Source organism: Dermacentor silvarum, chromosome 3 (genome assembly GCF_013339745.2).
Source record: "Dermacentor silvarum isolate Dsil-2018 chromosome 3, BIME_Dsil_1.4, whole genome shotgun sequence".
Classification (NCBI taxonomy): Eukaryota; Metazoa; Arthropoda; class Arachnida; order Ixodida; family Ixodidae; genus Dermacentor; species Dermacentor silvarum.
Genome location: NC_051156.1, coordinates 56,663,441 through 56,689,236, shown reverse-complemented (window position 1 = coordinate 56,689,236; position 25,796 = coordinate 56,663,441). Strand labels below are relative to the sequence as shown.

General features: G+C 45.3%; 1 protein-coding gene across 10 annotated transcripts in view; it reads left to right on the top strand.

The window, feature by feature from the left end:
- The window catches only part of LOC119444370 (fatty acid synthase-like), a 648,066-nt gene that overhangs the window by 302,577 nt on the left and 319,693 nt on the right, over window positions 1-25,796 (top strand). The window contains exons 17-18 of one of the 10 annotated variants that reach the window (XM_049663304.1): window positions 17,377-17,613; window positions 22,775-23,002. The exons of 8 other annotated variants lie outside the window; for them this stretch is intronic. In XM_049663304.1, the coding sequence (XP_049519261.1) occupies window positions 17,377-17,613; window positions 22,775-23,002 (465 nt within the window). The remainder of the gene's footprint in view (window positions 1-17,376; window positions 17,614-22,774; window positions 23,003-25,796) is intronic. One more of the 10 variants, XM_049663305.1, reaches the window with a different exon arrangement.

The window sequence follows — 25,796 nt, the reverse complement described above, 5'->3', positions numbered from 1 at the left end:
GATCTCTTGCTAGTGAAGTTCATGGGTTTATTGAAGCGGAACCAATGGACAGTTGTGAGTTATTTACAGGCTTGTACTTTCTCACCCTGAATGTTTTCTTTAATTATTGGCTACTGAGCTCTAGCCACATGTTAATAGGTAATGTCATCTTTCTCCCCAGCATCACAATCGGAAGTGTCAGACCATGATTACAGCGACGTCAATGACATTTCCCAAATCAGTGACAATCATGCTGGTAAGGTGCTTGATGCTTGGCCAAGGTGCTCAGTGTCGGTCATAGTGGCATGCCTGTTTTCTTTTTTCTATATTCATTATTTCAGATTCCCTGACACCGCCACTGCAACTACCATTCGGAGATCCTCATGCTAACCCTGAAGGTAAAACAAAGTACTAAGTGCTCCATTTCGTTTAACCATCAACTTTCTGTGCAGGCTTGCAAGATACACAAGCACTGGGGTGGGACGCAGATGTGCCAGCTAATGTTGCACCATGTCAGGATGGTGGACCATTAGTAGCAGTGCCTTGCTACATTTGCAGTAAGTATGCATAGCTGCACATATGTGCTGCACTTTTTTTTTGCAAGTGATAACTATGTTTTACAAATTCTTGTTTTAGAGTCGAGGTATCAAGAACTTGAGAAGAGAGTTGGTGCTCTGGAGAAGCAAAATGAAAAGTTGATGCGAGACAACAAGATCCTGAGGGAAAGCCTGCGTGACTGTGAAGAACGAGCTGAAACAGCAGTGCAAAATGCCAACAAGGGGCGCTTCTCGGCACAATGCATCACTGAACAGTGTGTGAGCATCTACACAGGGCTCAAAACCATTGCGCTGTTTTCATTCTTTGTTTCATTGTTCCATAATGTACCTATGTACATTCCTAACACGTGCACTTTAGACGATGTTGTATTGATTGTACTAATGAAACTCAGGCTTTCTCTTCTGAACATTGACTTGTGTCACAGGTTCGGCCTGTCAGAAGGTACGCTAGGTAGGATAATGACCAAGAACATACCTCTGATCGCTTCCGAGTTAAGACGTTTTATTATCTGGCCCTCCCGAGAAGATGCATACAGAACAATGCCAATGACTGTACGCAGGAAGTACCCAAACTGCATCGCCATTATTGACTGCACAGAGATACGAATTCAAAGACCATTTGGCTTTTCATCAAGGTCTAAGACTTACTCTCACTACAAAAGCTCGAACACAATTAAGTTTTTAATTGGCATTACTCCATGTGGAGCAGTCAGCTTCATAAGTAAATGCTGGGGTGGGCGTGCGTCTGATAAAGAAATCATTTTAGAGTCAGGTTTTCTTCAGAAACTGCAACATGGTGACATAGTTTTGGCTGACCGAGGCTTTTTAATCAAGGAGGAAGTTGCTCGTCGAGGAGCCAAACTTGTAGTGCCAGCACTAACAAGAGGCAAAAAGCAACTGTCGGCCAAAGAGGTGGAAGACGCACGTCACATCTCAAAAGTCCGAATTCATGTAGAGCGCGCTATTGGCCGCATGAAAACATTTCACATCCTCCGCGATCGAATTCCCATTAATATGCTGCGGTATGCCACGGACATCACTGTGATTTGTGCTGCCCTCACCAACATGAAACCTCGACTCACCTAAACTTAGCTGCCCACACCAAACTTGGTTAAGCAGGCTACACTAGCTCTTCATTAGAGATACCAAACATTCTGAAAAAGTGTTTCAGTAAAAGTTCATTTGGGCCTAGTTGGTACATAATTCTGAACTTAAACTTACAGCGCGAACACCTAAGATGAACCCCAAAAGGAAGAGACGATACACACTGGGGCTGACTAACAAACTTATTTCTTCGTTCCAGAATGATGCTGGACTTTCATAGGGTGATTTTTTAGTCTATTGGAATATTAACTTCAAGTTACTTATTGTTTTTAATGACGAACCGTATTTACAACGGAATGGTATTTGCACTGGGTCATGTGTTGCTCCCATTCTTGTGGATATTTTTCTGTCTGGTGTGGTTTATGCCATTCCACTCTCATGTGGTAAGACGTATGTTGGCCAGACAGGGCGTTGCGTCAATGAGCAACTCGGGGAACATGAGCAAAACGTAAAAAATGCAGAGGAGCGCACCTTGTTGCGCATATCAACTCTCGCATCAATTGTGAGATGCGACTCGATGGGACGTCGATTCCTGGCAAAAGCAAGAATGAGCATGCACGGCTTGCCTTATAAGCCTACCACATAAAAAGACAAGGCGATAATTACATCAGTGATACATCTTGGTCCCTGCACTCATCTGAATTTGACTTTTTATGTTTGCATATGTGATAATTTGGCAGATAACTGTAACGTTGTTAGCGCCAGTGTGTGTCATATATTCCTTTTGTAGTTCGTCTTAGGTGTTTGCGCTGTAAGTTTAAGTTCTTAAAAAGTGTTGCCATTGTGTTGTTTTTTGCTGCATTAGTAAATGTGTTGAGCTATCGTGATGAAAACTGCTCTGAATTTCTGTTCAGACGAGCCTTGTGAATGCCTGTCAGCCACTCAATGTGTAAATAAATAACTTCACCCATTGTATACGTGTTTTCGGTTAATCAGGTTTTCATCGAATCAGAAACATGATTCGATGAAAAGCTATGCATCTAGACTTATGCCTATGAAGTACCCCATTCATAAAGCGTGTTAGTGCAAATTCACTGTTCCGTTCATAATGTTGTAGAAATCAAACTATTGGTAAAAAAATTCGAATAAATTGTGGGGTTTACATGCCAAAACCACAATATGATTCAGAGTTTATTGGGAGGCTCGGGGTTAATTTTGACCACCTGGGGCTTACATTACAGAGTAGTACAGATAGAGTGTAGTAGCGTAGAATCGAATAGTGATGACATCCAATTGAATATTCATTTGCAATACAGCCCTAGAATTCCACACTTTATTTGAAACACATATTCACAAACTTCACAAAGGATCATTACTATCACTTTCAAGCGGCAAGAAAATACAATTGGGCAAACAAGTAAGCTTGCATACAGCAGCGACTAGAGCCTTCGATCTATTTTGTAACTGTAGGTTCAAATGCAGCAGTGACTACAGTATAGAAGGTGGTATTTTATCACCAGCTTTTAAATAAAAGACATAAAAATTAAACAATGTTGAACAGTACACACAGAGTTAAATATGCAATGAAACTGATAAACCAGTGATCACAGCATGGGCCATAGCAGCAAAAGCAGGCAAACATCAGTGTTGAATACTGTAACCGAAACAAAATTTACACAACACTTGTATCTGTTATTCATGTAAACGTGTACAAAAATAGCACTTCTGAAGCTGCCGTAGTCCCCACCTTCAGTTATGACAAGATGAAGATAGCAACTGACTGCTGCAGTGCAGCATAGTAAAAACATTACACAATGAAGCCTAACACAGTAAGAGAAACAGGTAAAATTGCAAATAAAAACACACAAGTGCCTATTGTCAATGAAACTGCAACCCAAAATAAATTTAAGTATACCACCTACATAATGATGACTAGTATCTCGTAATTCTTTACAATACAATGGTTAAAACAAGAAAAATGACCCCTCGCTGTTCCAACGTGTCTTTCCTAAGGGGTTATCTTGTCGGTGCTGATTATGAAAAAATATTCGGTATTTCGAACATGCACCATTCGATTCGAGTACCGAATTGACTAGAACGCTTGACTAGAACACTTGTTATTCGAAGTTTTCGCATAGTCACAACACTTGCATCTGTTATTCATGTAAACGTGTACAAAAATAGCACTTCTGAAGCTGCCGTAGTCCCCACCTTCAGTTATGACTAGATGAAGATAGCAACTGACTGCTGCAGTGCAGCATAGTAAAAACATTACACAATGAAGCCTAACACAGTAAGAGAAACAGGTAAAATTGCAAATAAAAACACACAAGTGCCTATTGTCAATGAAACTGCAACCCAAAATAAATTTAAGTATACCACCTACATAATGATGACTAGTATCTCGTAATTCTTTACAATACAATGGTTAAAACAAGAAAAATGACCCCTCGCTGTTCCAACGTGTCTTTCCTAAGGGGTTATCTTGTCGGTGCTGATTATGAAAAAATATTCGGTATTTCGAACATGCACCATTCGATTCGAGTACCGAATTGACTAGAACGCTTGACTAGAACACTTGTTATTCGAAGTTTTCGCATAGTCACAACACTTGCATCTGTTATTCATGTAAACGTGTACAAAAATAGCACTTCTGAAGCTGCCGTAGTCCCCACCTTCAGTTATGACAAGATGAAGATAGCAACTGACTGCTGCAGTGCAGCATAGTAAAAACATTACACAATGAAGCCTAACACAGTAAGAGAAACAGGTAAAATTGCAAATAAAAACACACAAGTGCCTATTGTCAATGAAACTGCAACCCAAAATAAATTTAAGTATACCACCTACATAATGATGACTAGTATCTCGTAATTCTTTACAATACAATGGTTAAAACAAGAAAAATGACTCCTCGCTGTTCCAACGTGTCTTTCCTAAGGGGTTATCTTGTCGGTGCTGATTATGAAAAAATATTTGGTATTTCGAACATGCACCATTCGATTCGAGTACCGAATTGACTAGAACGCTTGACTAGAACACTTGTTATTCGAAGTTTTCACATAGTCACAAACCCCTGGAGTGCCATGAGTACAAAGTACTAAAAGTGAGAAAAAAAACTCTAAAAAATGAAGAAATTATATAGTCATTCTCCAAAAATTCGTGGCACCAAACTCTTCAAAATAGAGCAGGAAGCACATGCTCAACCCATATTATACGTGCCTTCTCCAAAAGAGGTTTGAAAAATGTGGGGCTGTAACTGACATTAATTACTGCAAACTGGTGGGGCAGCCAAACAACAAAATGGCAAGTCTGTTTTCTACAGACATGCAGTTGAGTCTGAATTTGAGTGTAATATGGGTGCTGCTCTGAGAGATTCCCTGCAGCAGTCAAATATGAGGCCTCCATGACTTTGTGGTGAGGCTCCTTGAGGGACCATGGACACTTTACTTCTAAGAGGCCCACACCATGGCAGCTGCAATGCCACAATCCATCAGGGGTTGCACCAAGGAAGGGAGCCTGAAAAAAATAAGGGGTAATAGCAATTATGGAGCACTACTACTTTCAGCACTAAAAAGAAAAAAAAAACATGTACAGAGCCTTGTACAATACCAAGCAATAGTACTCCAGAGACCATGGCATCAGCGAAGAATTAGTTTCACCTAGCACAGCGGCAACCTGGAATTGCCTGAATAGAGTGCATTAGTCGGATAAGTGCACACAGTCTGTGGCACCTGATGCCAGCCTGCATGCCTATGTTGCGACAAAAGCATTTCTTTGGCATCTGTTGTCCTCTCCTGTGCTTGCAAATATGCTTGTTTCATGCTGTCTGTTTTTACATGCTAATTAATTACTAGAAAATATATAAGATGTCAACCAGCTTGAATGCATACATTATTTTTAGAGTACACATTGCAGTGTTTTGATTGGAAAGTCAGGCTCATGGGGTTTGCATAACAACCGATACCTGGGTGAGTTGGTCATTGCACAATTCGTTCCTGAAGTAAACTTGGTTGTGAGTCGGCGCTCATTTGTAAAATACATATGTCCTTTGCTCGCACAGCAATCTGACGATGAATTATGGGGTTTGCTTTCCTCACAAATTGACACCAGCAACACCACTTACCCAAAATTTTGGCAATATTCAACATTAATTACTAAATCTTAGGGTTTTGTAACTTATTGTATGGTCATTGTGTGAGCGATGTCACAGAATTATACCTGCATGTTTGAAGTGAATGCAAGGCTGAACCTGAATAAATTGTAACACCCATGTTTAGCTTACCACAATGAATTATTTGTAGGTGTGCAAATAGTTAATCATGCGATCAAATCAAATACACACCAATTGGTCCCAGAAGTACATTAATTAGTTTTTGAATTATGAACATATTTTGTCACCATAAAAAGTATTTTCGCATCCTACTAAGCATTCACAACATCTGCACATTTTTGTTGTTACACTGCTTTTTATGAAGCATGCTTTGTTAAAAGCAGTAAACAGAGAATGGATGTCGTCTGCGGTGATGGTACAGTTAAAAAAGAAGCACTGTTGGGATGGTCGCTGTAGATTGTGCAAATAGTGCATCAAATAAAACATTACCAAGTAATATTCACTGCTCAATGACATGTTCTCACACAAATTTGACTGTAAATTATTAATGTGCAGCCTGAAGAGTCTGGTTCTGCGAACAACGTGGCATACTCTACCTGATTATTTCTGCTATGAATAGGACAAAAGTTATCACATTCTTGCTTCAGTTCTATATTTGAGAGTATGTAGTTGAGAGTGTGCAGTATTACGAAAAATATTCAGTTTGCAAAAAGTGATTACTCAAATTTAGGACAGAATTAAATAGACAATATTTGATTCATTGTTCGACAGTTCGGAACATTCGCATAAACCTACAAAAAATGTATGAAAACGGAATGAAAATCATACGTCGGGGTCTATCACAAAGCCAATGTCGTGGAGCTCAAAGTTGCGGTGTTGTGACTTCATGTAGTCAAAGTAATGCCCTTTAGCCGTTCGTTCATTATCCTGACCCCACTTGATGGATTCAACATTTAGAAGGGGTCGGCGCTGAAGAATGCTGTCCAGGAACCCTTGAACATTTGTAGATGCCTTGAATGTTCGGATCTGCATTAAGATAAGCCATTTCATTTCCATCAGTTATGTACATACAAATACAGGTTGGAACATTTGTCAAACTGACAAATACTTGCCCTGTGCATTGTAGTTCCAGTCAGCCTTCCATATCTGGCTTCATACCACAAGGGAGATTTCGTTGATACCCTTGTACCCTTCTCGATTCTTTCAATCTCTGTGAGGGGAATAAACATATCTTCCAGATATCTCTCTTTCGTGCTTCGGGATTTTTTAGCATTCCTGGGCGAGTTGATCAAAAGTGATGTAGTGCATCATGTACAGTCATACTCAAAACAATGCATAATTATTTTTTTACACAAAACATGCTTCGTCTGTCAGCTTTTAATATATAGCAGCTAGTTATAACTTCCTTTGCTCAGTCACTAAGAGGTGAACATGCCATTATGTAGTGATTACTTGTATCTAATTATTGGTATGCACTACTCAGACTTAAGTACACTTTCTGCCCAGTGCACAATCTGGGGCTGTGTCATGACTGGTGGTTTCACCAAGGTTGGCTGTGTTTAGAGTAGCAGTGATAAATGAATGTCGAGTGATATGTGTGGATAACACATTGTTACGTGTAAATGAAATGAGAATTTAACCTTAGCACAGTTAAAAAAAACAATGAAACAAGCCAAAGCTTGTTTTATGAACATAACCCATGCTACTAACCCATGCTATTCAGAGTACTCAGGCAGTAATAAATATAAACACACGTAGAAACAGGAATTTCCTTACCTTAAAAATGTATACATTTCCTCGTCCTCTGAGGCAGAGTCCGTGTCCTCTGGATCAAGTTTAGGAATGCTTCGGAGGACTACGGCACTGGAACTTGCTTTCTGCAGTCTTTGAAATATCTCCTTGTCACTGGAGTTGAAGGATTCGCATGTGTGCTTTGGTTCAGCAGCAAGCTTGCGAGGCTGCTTACCTGGTCTGCTTAAATTAAGTTCATCCAAAGGAACCATGGTGCCCTGCAGTTGCAACAAACAAATGCTTACAGAAAAGTTTGAGGACTACATTTAGGTGCATGAGAAAAGCAAGATATATCAATATAAATGCACATAAAGAAAGAACAAGTGCACATTACCTTCTTGGAGGTGGCCGCTTTCCAAGCACATGGTTGCGATGTACACGACATGTCCATCTGTTCACGAGCTGCTGATTCGAGGGCAAAAAGTGTAGCAGCAACGTGACTGCACACCTCACCCAGCCTGCAAGGCAGCGGCATATTGCTCACCAGTTGTTTTTCACACAAGCACTGCTTACGGCAATCAGGTTACATACCCTGCTTTGCATTGGCAGTGGCCAGCCAGCACTTGTCCCGTCAGTTTGTCAATACATAACCACACATCGTGGCCTTTCACTGACGCAGTTTGCGATGGCATCACTTCAGCACGTGTAAAAGAAATCTTGCCACCTTGTGGCCTCCATATGCGGCATTTTCGGACAAGTCCTGCAGACAACCAGTACGCAACTTTTATACTTCCAAACAAGACAAAGATTCTCAACAAGATGGAGGCTGAAGTGATCAATCACCGAACACTGTTTGTCAACAGACATAAGTATCAACCAGGGTTGATCGCTTAAGATTTGGGCTTCTTAGCAAAGCATCTGAAGCAGTGCAAGCTCAGGTGGCAAATGATGCACATTGCATACAGTGCTGTGTGCATCCTGTCATCTTTTTCCTGGGCTTATGTTTGTTATTTCTTAACCAACATTAAGGAACATCAGCAAAGCAACTGTGTTGCTTTCAAGAACTGAAACATGACTTCGTAGTGGTTGCACACCACTTTGATGAAAAGCCAGACAAACCAACCATAGACAAACTAACCATTCTCTATCGAGTGTTACCAACACTTCCACCTACGACAGAAAGTACAAAATTTGCGACTTGTTTCATAGAGGGTCATTTGCGGGCGAGTGGAATTACTCAAGCTGAGATGTTGCTAATAACTTAAAAAGACGTGTTCAAGTAAAGGGTAACACCTCAGTCTAAAGGCACTTTCGTTCGCGAATGGCTCACTTCCGTAGATTGCGCAAAACGACCAATCGATATTAATAGATTCAGTCCCGATAGGACTCGATCACGACTGAAGATCCCTCGTGCGACTGGGGTTTTAGCTTAGGTTAAAGAGATCGAAACATGCTCAAGATGAGCAGATACATCTAATCGAGACATGGTGAAAATCAGCTTAAGTATGACTTTCTTGGACGATTTAGCGTGACGCTGCCGCCTAGCTCCTTTGAAATGCACCCATAGACGACATCGATACCGCGCCGCATATCTTAACACAGAGGTTCAAAGTACGCGAAGCTTGCTCTGATAGCGGACGAGGTTATGGAAATCTGAATGACGCATTTTGCATCACAACAAACGCGCGAACATCTTGCATAGCACAAATGCCACCCTGTCATTTGTACGTGCAGTCGAGAAGGACGCATTTTTCATTTGATAACCAGCGTTGGTATCGGGCTGCAGTCGCATTGCACGCGTCTTGCACATCACGCTATCGTAAAAAAAGTGAACACCACTAAAATGCTGCTCGGTCTGTTCCGCATGCAGACAAGCGCACGTTTTTACTTCACACGCGTGCGCGTACAAACACTCGATCACCCCCACATCAAAGTCAGTCACATCGAACACTCACCTGACTCAAAGTAGTTGTAGGCTTCCAAAGATTTGTAGTTCTCAATGCTTTCGGGCGTGAACTGGCTCGGTGAAAAGAGCAGATAAATGACCACGTTTGTCATCTTCACCGGTGGGCACAGTCGCTTTGCAGCGTCATCTTTGATCCAATCGCTCTCTGGTATGCCGTAAGGATCAGGGCATTGGACACCGTAAACAAATAACTTCTCGCTGTATCGCTTCTGATCGGAGGCACTCAGGCTCCTGAGGTATTCGCTCGAGGGAAACATGAACAGCGCTTGCAAGTCGAGCCTTACGACGCCGTCCTGACTAGGCGTAGTACACAACTGCCGCATCGCGCGATCGCGCCGAGTCCCGTCCCATCAGCCAACGCGCCGCGACGTCGCCATAAGGTCCAAAATATTTTGACGGTGCCTACCACTGTTTACAAACATGGCGTAGGTCTATATTTTACGCACTTTACAGCGATTATTTTAGGCCCCTTTACAGCCCCGTCACATCTACTTCTCAGAATTCATCACTTCACTGCGAACTAACAAACACTGGCATGGCGCTCTTTGGCCATACCTGGCCCTTGCGCCACTAAACCACACACATTCATTCATTCATTACGTGCACCACTCTGCCCTTCCCCCGCAGGGGCGTCTGCGTCAGCAGGCGTTTGGTGTGTTGCGACACCACGGACCCGAGCACATGGGGGTTGGCCCCTCCCGCGTGTAGCCGTGCGCGGCTTAGCCGTGTCCGGGGAAAAGAGGATCCTGGGGGTTGAGCCGATGCCGGGTGTTCGGACCTTTATGGCCCCTCGGCGGAGGCAACACGCCTCTTTGGCCTCCGCTTCACGTAGACGGCACCCCCGGACTGACCCATCCGGGGGAAATCGGTGGTCGCCTTTTCCTGTCCCCCTCTCCGATCTTTCTCTGCTCTATTTTTCTGTCTTCACTGTCCTGTCATCTCTTCTCTTCTGTTACTTCCTCAATTTCCACAGGCGGCTTGGGTTAACCTTGTGTAGGTGCCCTCGCTTGGGTTTATATATAAGGTTATAGCGGCAATGTACGGCTGGCGCCTGCAGCCTTACACGTTAAGTGCTGCAGCGTCCCCTTGTTGGACTCCGTGGTGGGTGGCTGCCATTGCTGCCAAAATACACCAAACTGCTATGGGAACACCCGCTTTTCCCCGACTTCTAGATCGTCTCCCTCAGAAGAGGGGACGCACCGATGATATTCTGAACTTGTTCACCAGACCAAAAGACATTTTCCCTCGATTCCAAGTAGTACATAGTCAAAGAACCGAAAAACTAGCAAGAACCATATCCCCATTTGTAGTTGCAAAAAGCTTGACCAACACGCTAGGCCCTGGCTACAAGGTCACCAAAATGCCAAGCGGGGACCTTCTTCTTGAACTACGTGACAAAGAACAATACAATAGACTCGGCAAACTTGTTACTTTTGGTGATGTCCCAGTTACCGTTTCAGCGCATCGGTCCATGAACACAGTACGGGGGGTAGTATCAGAAGCAGACCACATCGACCTATCTGAAACTGAACTGTTGGAAGGATGGAAGGAGCAAAACGTCACGAATGTGCAGCGCATTGTTATGAGACGGGACAACAAAGAAATCCCCACGAAACATCTGATACTTACCTTTGAATTGAGCGAATTGCCACAAACCATTGAAACAGGCTACACAAAGATAGCTGTAAGACCTTACATACCAAACCCTAGGCGTTGCTACCAATGTCAAAGATTCGGCCATGGCTCGCAGAGCTGCCGTGGTCGACTCACCTGTGCTAAGTGTGGAGTACAAGGTCATGCCTCAGACAATTGCGAGGCCACACCTCACTGCGTTAATTGCGATGGTGAGCATCCAGCGTACTCCCGGTCTTGTCAAAGTTGGAAAAAAGAGAAGGAAATTATAACACTGAAAGTCCGTGAAAACATATCGTTCAGGGAAGCACGCAAAAGGTGCTCACCATTCCACACGACTACTTATGCTGATGTGGCGCGTCAAGGGGCAGCGTCGCAGCGGCTAATGCCACCTGCACAGCCCGCACGCAGCGAGCTGTCGCTTGTGGCTTCTGCCCCCAGGGTGGAAGGCGCTAAGCCTACTCCACCCAACCAGCAAACAGGCCCGGTTACCCTAGGGTTGCCGGCACAACAACAGTCCTCGGTGGCAGCCTGCGCTTCGCGTAGCGAACCCGCAGGCCCGCCAGCAGCTCCCACGGTGGGTGCAGTCAAGGCTGCCTCACCCTCATCGGCCCCTGCTGGCGCTAGCAACAGCCGGCGCAGCTCAGGCCCAAAGGCAGCACCATCGACCTCAGGGCTGGTGGGCGCGAATGCCTCGTCCTTCGAGGGGAGACTTTCCCGCGAAACTTCTCGCTCGCAAGAGCGCGTGTCCGGCGCTTCACAAGAAGCAATGGACACCACACCCATCCCGACGGCGCACCAAGCGCCTAAGGAGCGGCGAGGTTCCCTCGACCGCTTCAGAAAGGACAAATCCCGCGTTACAGGGCCTGGAAAGGGCTCTGTAATCTAAAGCAACATTTCCTTTTTTAGTACACACAGCACCAATTTACTTTAATTATGGATACAGAAATCATTCAATGGAACGTCAGAGGCCTTCTTAGGAACCTCGACGATGTCCAAGAACTTATTTACCAACACAATCCAAAAGTGCTGTGTGTACAGGAAACGCACTTAAAATCGAAACATACAAATTTTCTCCGACAGTATGATACGTTTCGTAAAGATCGCGATGATGCTCTCGCATCATCAGGCGGTGTTGCCATTGTAATTCACAAAAGCATAGCATGTCAACGTTTGCAGCTACAAACGCCCCTTGAAGCAGTGGCAGTTCGACTTGTTCTTCTAAACAAGCTCATCACCATCTGCTCACTTTACATACCCCCCCATTACCACTTACATAAACATGAATTTCAGTCCCTTATAGATGAATTGCCAGAACCCTATCTTGTTCTTGGCGATTTCAATGCGCACAGTAGTCTGTGGGGCGACTCTCGTATGGATGCGCGAGGTCGTCTTGTTGAACAATTTCTTTTCTCCTCTGGCGCGTGTCTCCTGAACAAGAAGGAACCTACATTTTACTGTCTCGCAAACAGAACCTTTTCTTCTATTGATCTTTGCATAGCTTCCCCGTCTCTATTATCTGAACTTAAATGGGAAGTTACCAAAAATCCGTACGGGAGCGATCACTTCCCAATACTACTGCGAACAACCAAAACTGAGCCGCCACCACAAGCCCCTCGATGGAAGATTGACACAGCCGATTGGGAGAAATTTCGAAATCTTACTAGTAGCATCTCCTGGGCCAACATGTTTTCGTTAGGAAATGATGCTGCTGTGGAATATTTTACTTCCCTCATAATTGATGCCGCTTTTAAATGCATATCCGAAATAAGTGGTGCGGCATGCAAACGCCGTGTCCCATGGTGGAACGACGAATGTAGGAACGTTCGTAGAAAACAGAACAAAGCGTGGGGGTTGCTACGCGATTCTCCTACTGCGGAGAATCTTATCAATTTTAAGAAGGTAAAGTCCGAAGGCAGGAGAACGCGCCGACAGGCCAGAAGAGAGAGCTGGCAGAAGTTTTTATCAGGTATACACTCGTATACAGATGAGGCCAAAGTCTGGAACAGGGTTAACAAGGTGAGAGGACGACAAACATATTCACTCCCTTTGGTAAACACACAGGGCGACAGCTTGGAAGACCAAGCAAACCACCTGGGTGCACACTTTGAACATGTGTCCAGCTCATTGCACTATTCCCCAGAATTTACAAAACACAAAGCAGCAATAGAAAAACAAAAACTAGACCGAAAGAGCACCGGGAACGAGCCTTATAACTTGCCTTTCTCTTTAGCAGAGCTTCAGGCATCACTCGCCTGTTGCAACCAATCTGCCCCAGGCCCTGACCGCATATTATATGAAATGTTGAAGAACCTGCCCTCTGAAACGAAGAAAACCCTTCTCTGTCTGTATAACTCTATATGGATTTCCGGCGAGATCCCCTCTGCCTGGAAAGAGGCCATAGTGATCCCTATCCTGAAGCAGGGGAAGGATCCATCGTCTGTATCGAGTTATCGGCCGATAGCGCTAACAAGCTGTCTCTGCAAAGTCTTCGAAAAAATGATAAACCGTCGCCTATTACATTTCCTTGAATCAAACAAACTGCTTGACCCATACCAGTGCGGCTTTCGCGAGGGTCGGTCCACCACTGACCATTTGATACGTATCGAGGCGCAGATACGCGAAGCTTTTGTTCACAAACAGTTCTTTCTGTCTGTATTCCTAGACATGGAAAAGGCCTATGACACCACATGGCGGTTTGGAATACTGAGAGACCTCTCCCACTTTGGTATACGTGGTAATATGTTAAATATGATTGAAAGTCATCTGCTGAATCGCACATTCCGTGTTCGAGTTGGCAATGTTCTATCACGACCTTTTGTGCAGGAAACTGGTGTACCCCAGGGAGGCGTGCTCAGCTGCACACTCTTTATCGTTAAAATGAACACGCTTTGTGTTTCGTTACCACCCGCTATTTTTTATTCCATCTATGTGGACGATATACAAACAGGATTCAAGTCCTGTAACCTCGCAGTGTGCGAGAGACAGGTACAGCAGGGGTTGAACAAAGTGTCAAAGTGGGCAGACGAAAACGGGTTCAAAATAAACCCCCACAAAAGTTCTTGTGTTCTTTTCACCAGGAAGAAAGGTCTCGTTGCAGATCCCACTATCGAAATGTATGGACAACAAATACCTATAAACAAAGATCACAAATTTTTAGGCATCATACTTGATTGTAAGCTTACTTTCATCAACCACATAAAACATCTCAAGGCGAAATGCCTAAGAACAATGAACTTACTGAAAATTTTATCTCACACATCCTGGGGCACCGACAGGAAGTGTTTAATTCATCTTCACAAGAGCCTCATTCGGTCACGATTGGACTATGGTGCCGTAGTATATCACTCTGCCGCCCCTAGCGCGCTAAAAATGCTAGATCCTGTCCACCATCTAGGTATCCGCCTGGCCACTGGCGCATTCAGAACAAGCCCCGTCGAAAGTTTATGCGTGGAATCGAATGAGTGGTGACTCCACCTCCAGAGAACATACATCAGCTTCACCTATTTTCTCAAAGTGCACTCCGATCGGGAACATCCTTGTTTTACAACCCTTAATGATTTGAAGTGTTCAACGCTTTTCTATAACCGACCCTCTATGAGGCGGCCTTTCTCACTGCGTGTAAGAGAACTTAGCGAAGAGATGGATGTCCCACTTCTAGAACATCGCCTAATGCCTCCAGCTAAGCTGTCACCGCCCTGGGAGTGGCAGGTGATAGAATGTGATCTATCCTTTGTAGAGGTCACAAAGCATGCTCCCGACCTCGAAATTGCAATGCATTTCCGCGAACTTCAATCTAAGTACTCGTGCTCGGAATTCTATACCGACGCATCCAAGTCCCATGTTGGCGTATCTTACGCCGCGGTTGGCCCCTCTTTTTCTAAATCCGACGTATTGAACCCCCTAACAAGCATTTTCACCGCAGAAGCCTATGCAGTACTGTCTGCCGTGAAGCATATAGAGAAATTGAAACTACAAAAGGCAATAATACTCACAGACTCGTTGAGTCTTGTAAAAGCGCTAACATCTTTACAAAAGCATAAGAATCCTGTTGTTATCGAGCTTTACTCACTCTTGTGTAACATTTACCAATCTCGTAGACATGTAATAATATGCTGGGTGCCTGGCCATAGAGGCATCGAGGGCAATGTGCTAGCAGACCAGTTGGCCACATCAACTACATCGCAAGCTATTAATCCTGCCGCTGCTATTTCCTCCACAGATCTGAAGCCTTTTTTGCGAAGGAAACTGCGAGGCCACTGGCAGCGTCTGTGGGACGCTGAAACAACTAATAAGCTCCACTTGATTAAGCCACAGTTAGGGTTCTGGCCCTGTACAACTAAAACACGACGAACTGATGTCCTATTCTGTCGTCTCAGAATAGGACACACATATGGTACTCACAATTTTCTATTGAATGGAAATGATCCTCCAACATGTGGTAGATGTGGCGACAGGCTCACCGTCCTCCACGTCCTCTTGGAGTGTCGGGAAGCCGAAAGAGAAAGAAAGAAACATTTTCCTCTCGCATATCGCTATTGTGTCCCTCTGCATCCCGCTATGTTTCTCGGTAAAGAACCACTTTTTAGCACCAACGCAGTCCTTGCTTTCTTGAAAGATGTTGTGTTACATGTTATTAGCCCAATAAGTTCGTAGTGCATCCTCTCTCTAGAGGATGTTGCTGCGATAGTTTTTTAACTGCACATGCCTCCAGGCCCTTGTGTTTCAAGGGCTCTGTTTAGGCACTTGTGCTTCTGGCCAATTCTTGTATCTTAAATTTTTTGTAACTCGTATCATTCTTTCGCAATGCATTGTTCATGTCCATAGTACACATAATCAGTCATTGCCATAATCTTATTACTTATAGATTTTACGCATTTACAGCGACTGATTTTAGGCCCCTTTACAGCCATGCCACATCTAATGTTCATATAATTCCCTATTCATCTACCACTAACAAGCCATTACCATCGTCTTGATACGAACTAATACTGTCATGGCGCTCTTTGGCCATACCTGGCCCTTGCGCCACTAAACTCCAACAATCATCATCACTCTGCCCTTCGCGCGCTCCTCGCCCTGACTGTACATCGTGCCCACTTCACTGGTGAACTCTCCTCATGTAGTACCTTGAATGCTTGCATGGACTTCAGCTCTTTTTCTTGTCTGTGTTTTCCGTTTGCTTGCCCTGTGTGCTTTAAATATAGTTTGTTTGCTGTGCACCTTTAGAAGCGGCTTCACCATTTCTGATGACTTCTATCATTGAGCTTGTATTTATTTAAATAACCTGTACTTGAAACCACGCAGCTTCATGACAGACACCCTGTATATACGACCCATCTTGTCCACCTATCCATGCTTATTGAAATGACTGTTTGGTACTTTAAATGCACATATCACTTAAACTGATCCTATTTTATGGGATGACACAGGACGTTTTAGCTCAGGAGTTGCTATCTAAACGCATGAGACCGGAGAAATTGTTTTTTCTGGCAATTACTGCACTGAACTTGAGGATGTGTGTCGCATACAAAAGGAAACACTAAATGCTAGTGACTGTAGAAAGCAGATTGTTAATTTATGCTTTCACCCTACCCGCACAAATTGGTAAATATTGAAAAATAAAAAAGGCAAGTTCCAGTATGAGGTTGGCGACGCTGTAACTCAGAAATAAAAAGGGTATCACGATACTCTGATATACATAGAATAATAAATCTAAAGCGGAGAAAATTGATGTAGTATACACCCCTCTGAAGTGTACTTCTACGTTGTGACAGAGACTTTTGGAAAACCTTCAAAGGCATTATAACAATTTCACATAGGCTGTAAATTCATGTATCAGCTTTCTGCTTTCGAGTCGAACTCTAAGAAATTCAGTTTGCAGAACTGCGATATCTGTCTTTAAGGCAGATTTGTAGGTTTACTAACTCCGTGCTTCGTTTTTTTTAAACGTACCAATTTAGGCAATTTTTGGTGAAAGATTCCAGTTCCTCATATAAACGTACTCGACAAGGGGCCGATGTGAGCACCTTGATTCATCCTGAATTAAAGTGGTTCAGCACAGGCAAACGCTAGGACAAAATAAAGCACATTGAACACACAGGCAGTTAACCACCTTTAGTCCTGAAATGAAACTATTTTGCATAGTCAATGTAATTTTACTTTCTCTCTCAAACGTAAAATAAATTTCATTCCACACGTACCGTCCAGTGGTCGTCTCATGAAAGCTTATCTGCGTTTTAAATGTGTATGAATAGAGCATTTGGAGTTTGCCCCAAGCTATGGCTTGCTCTTATATAGAATTCATTAAGTAGACCAAGGTAAATCAACGACGACATGTTCTTTGTTTGCAGCGCTGGCCATCCAGTGGGGCCCCATTGATGATGTCGGCCTTTTCCACCAGACAATAACTTCGGATATCGAGAGCTATGGGCTCGTACCACAACGGATCGCTTCTTGCATTTCAGCGATGGACCGGTTCTTGAGTCAAAGGCGAACTATTGTTTCCAGCTATGTGAAGCCTCATCAGTCCACCAAGGAGGACAGCAAGAAGAAGCATGATCCTGCGCATCCTGTTGCACGCATTCTTGGTGAGGCGAAATTTCTATACCGAATACCGTGAGTTCGTTGCTTGACGTGGTCGTAAAGATAGTAGCTGCTGGTGCTATAGCGGTGTCATACTACCTGAACGTGGCTCGTAAGGTGTTTTAACGGGTTGCCAAACCACTCTGTCTCGACAATGTAGGTGTTGTGTACCAACGCACAGTGAACATACATGCGCGAGCATTTTGTGAAATGATGTCGCAATAGCAATGTTTCAGGAATTTAATGAATGAAGGCGCAGCCGTCGCGGCTTCTCGCTTGCTGTTGCAAGCTCCTCTGCGGGCGCAATCTCATCCTCGCTCACCAACTAGGTGCCGTTCAGGGAATGCTAAGAATAGGCGTAAGAGCCGCAGAAGAAGGCACACTCCATCCTTCAGCTATATGATAGGACTTGCGCGTGGCGCCGACTGAACGGAAGCTTCACGGAAGGATAAGCACCGCACAGTGGCCGAGACCCCGCTGGCATTTAGAACACACAATAGCTTTCTCGTCACGTTGGTGGTCTCGTCGCTAATCGATAGGTCAATTGACAGCTTTGGCTCTGGTGACGTCATGCCCAAGGAACTAAGAAATTGCGTAAAAAAGCATGGGGCTGTTTCTTTTTGTTCTAAAATTGTACCTTCCCAGCAGGGCATAGCGTTGCCATGCGATCTAGAGATGGTCGACACAGCGTGTTCTAAATAATAGGAGCGCTTATTTAAATTCGCAGAGGCAAGGTAGGGGTCTTTTAAGCTTCATTAGAGGCATTGTGTGTCGCAGCACTTTGTTGCTCCAAAATGTGAGCCAAACAATAGTATGACACTGACTTCTAACATTACCCCTTAGAACTTCTGCGAAGGCAGGAGTTGCCGCTATAAGTCAGGGAATGGAGTATTTATTGCGAAGAATTGTTTGGCTCATTCATGGCAGCTTGCGGTAGGTAGGTTGCGCTCTTGCCTCGCTGTAAGAAAAATGGAATAATGTGTGAGCGATGAAGTAATTGAACCTCTGCCGTCGAGCGCAGCAGACGAGTGCACTAACCATTTGGGCACGATCGCACGCATGCTTCTCGCGTTCCAAAGGCAGCCAGCCAGCTCTTTGAAACACACGGCGCATGAACCCGCTTGCTTGCCTTCGAGAGTGGCTCATACCCATTATGGGGGATTGGCAAAGAATCGGGCGATTGAAGGAAATCGGAGTCTAATAAGGATCACTTTTTGAAAAATTTTGAATGACTAAAGAAATTTATTCACATAAAATTTAAGAATTCAACAAGGAAATCGTCCTGATTCAATTATATATCCCACAACAGCTGCACCAACATCCCTATGAGAATGTCCGTGAGAAGAGGCACCAAAATATAGAATATTGGGTATCGTAATATTCAATCCAACACTGTGAAATTTTTCTTCTAGAGCGTGTTTTCTTAATGAGGAAAAGCGGCGGCATGACAGGAAGAAGCGTTCTATTGTTTCGTCTTCACAACAGTATGAGCCCAAGGAGGAGGGCGCCAGATCGATGCCGATAAAACTTTAATGTAGGAATGTGACATCTGAATTTGGTAAAGAGGACTTCAAGTTTTCTATTATGGAAGAATTTTCTGGTCCAAGGAAATAGGAGGTGTCGATAATCAGTTAGGGTTATTAATGGCAGGTTCCAAGAGTCTTGCATGACTGCCCGTCTCCTGAACCTAGCCGCGGTTATTTAAGCTGATACAGGAAGAATCGGAAGGATTGGACCACTAAGGGCTGCTCCCGATAAGCTGTCAGCTTATTCATTGATAACTAATCCTTTGTGACCGGGCACCCATACCAATCTAAATAATGTTAAGTTAGAAGGTATAAGATATTGAAATATACGTGAAACTTGGCTCCCCTTGCCACTTTGTCGTCTTCTTTCCTTCTGACAGCTCGCGCTTTGAACCGCCGTGTTAGACTGCACGATCTCGGCGCGTGTACCCCGTGCCACTTTGTCTTCTTTTTATTTTACAACCCGCGCTTTGGGGCGTGCCGTGTTAGACTGCGCTAACGCCAGGACCGGCCCACTTTGCCCAGTAATTTTCTCGTAGCAGCTTACGCTACGTATAAATTCCGCGACGTTGTGCAGATTTCATGATCGCCCAAGTTAATCAAGCTTTAACACTTCTTCACCGAAGTACTAATGACGTCGTCGTTTTCACATAACAACCAGAAATAGTCATGTGTATATGCGTACGACTGTACATATCTGCACCACGTAGTCGCTGATGACGTAACAAACCGTGTTTGCCTCGCTTACGTTCGTCCACTACCTCTGAAAAAGTCGATTATCGCAATGTGATAGGCTGGCGTCGAATGGCAGGCGTATAGCCACCATGTCATTCCTGTCATACGATCGTATACAACGTGGTTTTCGTCGTGGCGCTGTCGTCACACACACCTATGCTCGAGACCCACGCTCACAACTACTCAATTAACAGGTACACGTTAGATGACCTGACATCGTTTTGCGGAAACCCAAACAATGCTGTATAGCCAGGTCCCAGCAAAATGCTTCGCATAAAATTGGTTCCCACAGTTCGTTGGATCTGTGCGTGATTTTACCAACGTGAGCTTATTGTATGCCTTGAGGCAGCCTATCTCAACTTAGAGGGTCCCTGAAACGGTTCGGACAAATTTTGTAGACGTGTAGGATACATCTACAGTAAAACATTCGCGTCACAATTTAAGAAAAGCGTCTCATATTAAGAGAACTACAGACGATTACAAGTTGCCCTCCTCCCTAGCCATGCATTTCCTCCTCAACTAGTTCGCCGAGTGATCGGGGCTAAGCTCCCCCTTCGGTGGCTCTACGTCATGTTGTGACGTACGTTGTCGTCTACTTCCGGTTATCCTGGAGCCAGTGCGCGAAGGCTCTCCAACCCTTTCGTTAGCCGCTCGGCCGTCGATCCCCTGCGGGAGCGATCAAGCAGCGTGCGTTGCGAGCGTTCTGTCGCAGCGCCGAGCGTGTCCGGTATGCCGGTAACCACAGGCGGGCTGGGTGTTTTGACGGATAGCCAGAGGCGTGAACTAAAGCCTCTCCATACCGCAGAGATGAAGGAGCTTCGTAGACGTGCGTGAGCGGCCTGATCGGCATGCACGGTCCAGCCATCTGGTGTGCGCAGAGCTTAAACAGCCAAATACAGATCTAATATTTCTGTAACCAAGTGTAAAACATTTGAAACATATAAAAAAACAACGTGTTCAAGATTACTCTCCTGCCAAAAATTTGAGCCAGCAGCAAAGTAGAAAAAAACTTGGTTACTGCTATATTAGCTGTGTCTTTGGTTGAGCTTTGTGCCGCCAGGTGGCTGCACCGTGCAAGCAGTTCACGTTTGCCTCTCCGTTCAACACGTAAAACGTGGTAAAACAGCCAGTACACTTCGCTTGAGTTCACCTGAATACCGGACAAGCCAAATTCTATTGTGGCAATCCTTCGACGTGAAGTGACGGCGGTAAACGCGTAGATACTGGCGCCGTTTCGGATACCGTCAGTCCGATGCGCTGCAGCCACTCCGCTCGTCTGCTGCCTTGCAGCGGGGCACGATGTCGCAGCTTGACATGTCGCCGATCGCTACGTTTGCAGCCCATAACACAAGGGCGAACCATGGTGCTTGCGAAAAGAAAGAATAAGACCAACACTGACCGCGCAGCTGTCGTCAACACGGAGCGCGTTGTAACACAAGCAGACGACACTTGTAGGCCGGAAGTGCTTTTTGTGTAGGGATACATGTCCTTGTGCATTCTCTTTCTGCTACTTTCTTTTTATAGAAACAAATTAACTAACATCTAAACTATTACGTACAGAATTTGTTCACCATAATGTTGGAAAAATTATCGATGACGCGCCCAGGGCAGCCAATCGGATAGCTGGCCCAGTGACGTATTCTGGACAAATCGCGTAATCTGGGCACAACACTCAGCCGCTTGGCATGCTGCAATCGGTAGCGATGTACATTTTAAAACCTTATAATAAATTACACGCTTTACGTGGAGCGCTTAGATGCGTCAATTAATGATCAGAAGGACCTACTCTAACGACTCAGTACGTTTGTACAAAATCGTGAAAATCGTTTCAGGGTCCCTTTAATGGTTAGCCATAACGTCGTATTACAGGTGCTATAAGGTGCGCTTTGTGAAGAAGCTTCGATCCTCAAGGAAGGTTGAACCTCCTAGAGTGACACTCGTTTGGTTTGGTCGCTCTACTTTGGTTTATTAAAACAAAGATTTCTTCGCCTCTTCTCCCCACTTTCCTGGCGCTGCTATGGTGTTGCTCACACGCGCCGCTGACTTTCTTGCAACACCCCCAGATGGCGCTCACCTCCGCGCATCCTTAAACGCATCCTGGTCGGCGCAGCTGCCGCGGCATTTCACTGTTTGAGCGTTTGGTCCGGGCTGTGCGTGTGTTCCTGTGCGACATAAATTCTGCTGCTGAGCTATGGAGGTCGCGTGCTGGGCTGTGATAGCGCAAACATTACAATCGTGCATAGCCTGAATAGAGTGCTTGGAGCTGACGTCTCTGCCGGTAGACGTGGTGGTGAAGCACGCTGCGCTGCCGCGACCGTATGTAAAACGTCCGTACACTCCTCTTCAGCAGCCGAACGTGCAAGAGCAGTCCTCTTGCTGACTAGCCGTTCTGGAGGAAATGTTCTTGTGTACACACACGTCTGTAACGATGCGATGTGCAATGTGAGGCAATGATAATGCTCAATCTACGCAGAGATTCTAGCACTGACGCACAACAACGCCTCTAGCAAACCCGTCTCCCTGCGTGTTCTGGGGACTACGCAGACAAACAGCGGTGTTGCTCAGAAGGTGACGTTTAAGATCATCCCACCACTCTCGTATTGCACTAAACGCTCAACAAATGACACATTCACCACCAACACCGCCGCTAATTATCGTCAAAACAAACAGCGTACAAAGCTTCGCTTAGATTGATTCCCACTGTGCGTGGGATGTGCATATTAAAAAAAGTTCTGTCCTGGTCCGTGTGTGTTCGGCATTCATTGGTTTTATGAGCAACGGTAACGTTTGAATGAGCCGATATCTTTTCACCTTAGTCAGTGCCTGTGTTTACTGCAAGTCCAGCCTCGAACAAGTAATAAACCCTAGCTACAAGTGCATGTAGCGAATGACGACGTTGTTGCAGGCATCAGCGACCCATCAAGTCTGAACCCGGACGTTACATTGAGCGAGCATGGCATGGACTCGCTCATGGCTGTCGAGGTGATGCAGACACTGGAGAGAGACTTTGATCTAGTCCTGTCTACGCAACAGATCCGGCAACTAACCATCAACGAGCTGCGTACACTCAATGATACTGGCTGTGCGAGTAACGTCGCCTCTAGAAACACCAACACAACACGCAAGGAAAAAGGTAAGAGGAGAACATTGAATGCAGCGCAGGAGGCGGTTACATTTTATTTATTTATTTATTTATTTATTTATTTATTTAATTATTTATTTACCTCACAGGTTCCAGGGCCTGGAACATTGCGCGAAGGGGGGGGGGGGGGGGGGTTGATGTGTTACAGCAATAAACAACTCAAGTGAATGGTACAAGGCGTAGTAAAATTCTTTAATTTTGAATAGGAAAAATGTTTGCTGAATCAATATTGAAGACGGCGAAAAAAGAATTGAACGAAACACACGATAACATAAACGTGTAAGCAAAACCATACATACGAGTATATAAGAAAAAAAAAATGTGGGCAGCTTGCACTAGTGGTGCAAGGCTGGAGTAAACAGCGGAGCTGGTGATCGACCTAGCTTCTTCCAAAATTTATTAGGCTTGGCTAAGTTTTGCTAGGAAATGCTATGTGCTGTTTGCTGGGAAAGTTTTACAGAGGAAATGCTAAGGCATTCCGAATCGGCTCGACGCCGACGCGAAGATTCTCACTTGGCCGCGCGACGCGCTTCAAGATGAGCGGCTTCTTCTTCGAATGTCCGGATCTTTTTGGTCGTCCCATGTCAAGGCTACAGTACTCGCCGCAGAGTCAACGAGAGTTCTGCCACCATGGCGGCGGCTCCGAGCTTTATCTCCCCGGTGACGTCACGTCCAAGCTGCGCCTCCACACTTTCCGGGGCGGTGCTAGTCGAAAACTGCCGAGCCACGGCCTGAGGCGCCGGCTCCAGTCACGTACACCACGCTCGTTCGGCGCGAACGCAGGAAAACGCGGATGGCGTAGGCAGCAGCTCTGCGCATTGCCTCGTTGGTGCAGCGAAAATTTATTTCTATCTCTCGCTCATTTTTTAACACGAAAGTGTTTTATGCCGGGGTCCACCAAGACTTCACTGACGTATTTCCGTCACGGAAATACGTCATAGAACATAATACAAAGAAAGAAACCAGAAGAAAAAGTTCCACAAACATGCAAAATTTGGAAATCGAACCCACGACCTCTCGGTCCGCGACGATAGATCGCCGAGCGTTTAACCCATTGCGCCACAAACGCATTTGCACACAGCTACACAGACGCGCCTTATATATCTAACACTCCTCCGTGTACCCGCGCTCTTGCTCGGGGCGGTGCCGCCGCCTACGAGCAGAAAAGAGAAGTACTGCATTATGACACTAACGCGCACCGACAGTGAACGCTTCGGTGGTCTCAGCACTACGACGCCTCGATGCCAGCATTCGAAGGGACGCTGGCATCAAGAAGCACTACCAACGCCACTTAGGTGGCGTTCACCGTACTCAGCATAGCGGAGCGTGGCCTCCGCAATTAGCTCTGAAAATGTTTCTGAAGTTGATCGCGGAGGCTGCAATTACGACGCGCTGTACGCGCTGATTTGACTCGGTGACGATTCAGTTACGTGCTTTGTTTTGCGCGTTGTATTAGTGTGTCAGTTACGTGCTTCGTCTTTCGCGTTGTGCTAGCGTGTGCAGCGTAGTGCAGCTTCCATATGCACGACGGTTGCTCATGGTCATCGACGTTGGTAGTCGTGATGGAGGAGACGTGCCACCAGGCGTCAGCGTGGGTGCATCAACGCCTAAGGGCGCTTTAGCCACAAAACACCAATAGACATTATATATCAATGTGCAATAAACATTACACTACTTCTGTGAAGACACGTTTCACTTTCGTGTTCTATACCGATTCCTATATAAGAGGGATCAACCACATTTTTTTCTCTCTCCCGAGCTTAGCGCGCGCCCCGCGCATGCTCTCCTTCCTTCTCCTTAACGTCCCATGTCAAGGCAACATGAGCACGGCACGGAGAGGAAGCGAAGCACACGCCTTTGCGCGAGGTGGTTGCTAGGCAAGGCGAGGTGGCGTCATCGCCAGGCGCAATTTTTTGTTCGTACTACACGGCCTAACCAAGAGCTTAATTAGATGCGCTGTTAAAGCATAATAAATAATCATTATACAATAATCAAATAGAAGCAGAAAACAATGTTTATACAAAAAAAATAACAGCATATCCACGAAGTGAATGATGATGAGTGGGCGAAGCACCGGGGGATCATTCGGGTAAACCACAGCTACGGACGAGAGATAAAGAGAGAGCGCGTCGGGAACGAGAGAGAAAATGACACCATTTTCCCGTAGGGGAACCCTGAGTAGTATGCTAAGCAGCCATAGGGTCCACTCAAGGTAGTTTTATCAGCTGTATAAACTTGGACATGCAGCAGCACCAGCAACGCGCAGAACTGTTGTCGACGCCGTCGGCGTTTTGCCCGCGTTCGTACCGAACGCGCGCAAAGTGGAACCGGAACCAGAACGCCATCTAGTGAACACTTCGTAAAACTACAGGTGGCTACATACTACATCGGAGGAAGGACATCCCACGCCCTAAGGAGCTTCTCCCCTAAAAAGTTGTCGCAGTTTCACCTGAAAGGTGAAGCATCAATTGCGATAGCAAATTTGTAGAGAGATATACGGAGTAATGATATTAGCTTTATCAGCTGTATAAACTTGGACATGCAGCAGCACCGGCAACGCGCCGAACTGTTGTCGACGCCGTCGGCATTTTGCCCGCGTTCGCTCAAAATGCGTGCGGCGTTGGTGACTGTTGCCGGAGCCTCTGATATAAATAGGCACTTGGTGCCGCAGCTAAACGTCGCCTCCCTTCCCTCCCCCTTCCCCCCCTCCCCCACGGCCTCTCGCGCATCGGAAGAAGGCGCGTTTGCTCTACATATATGGTGATTGTAAAGGAGGAAAGAGACG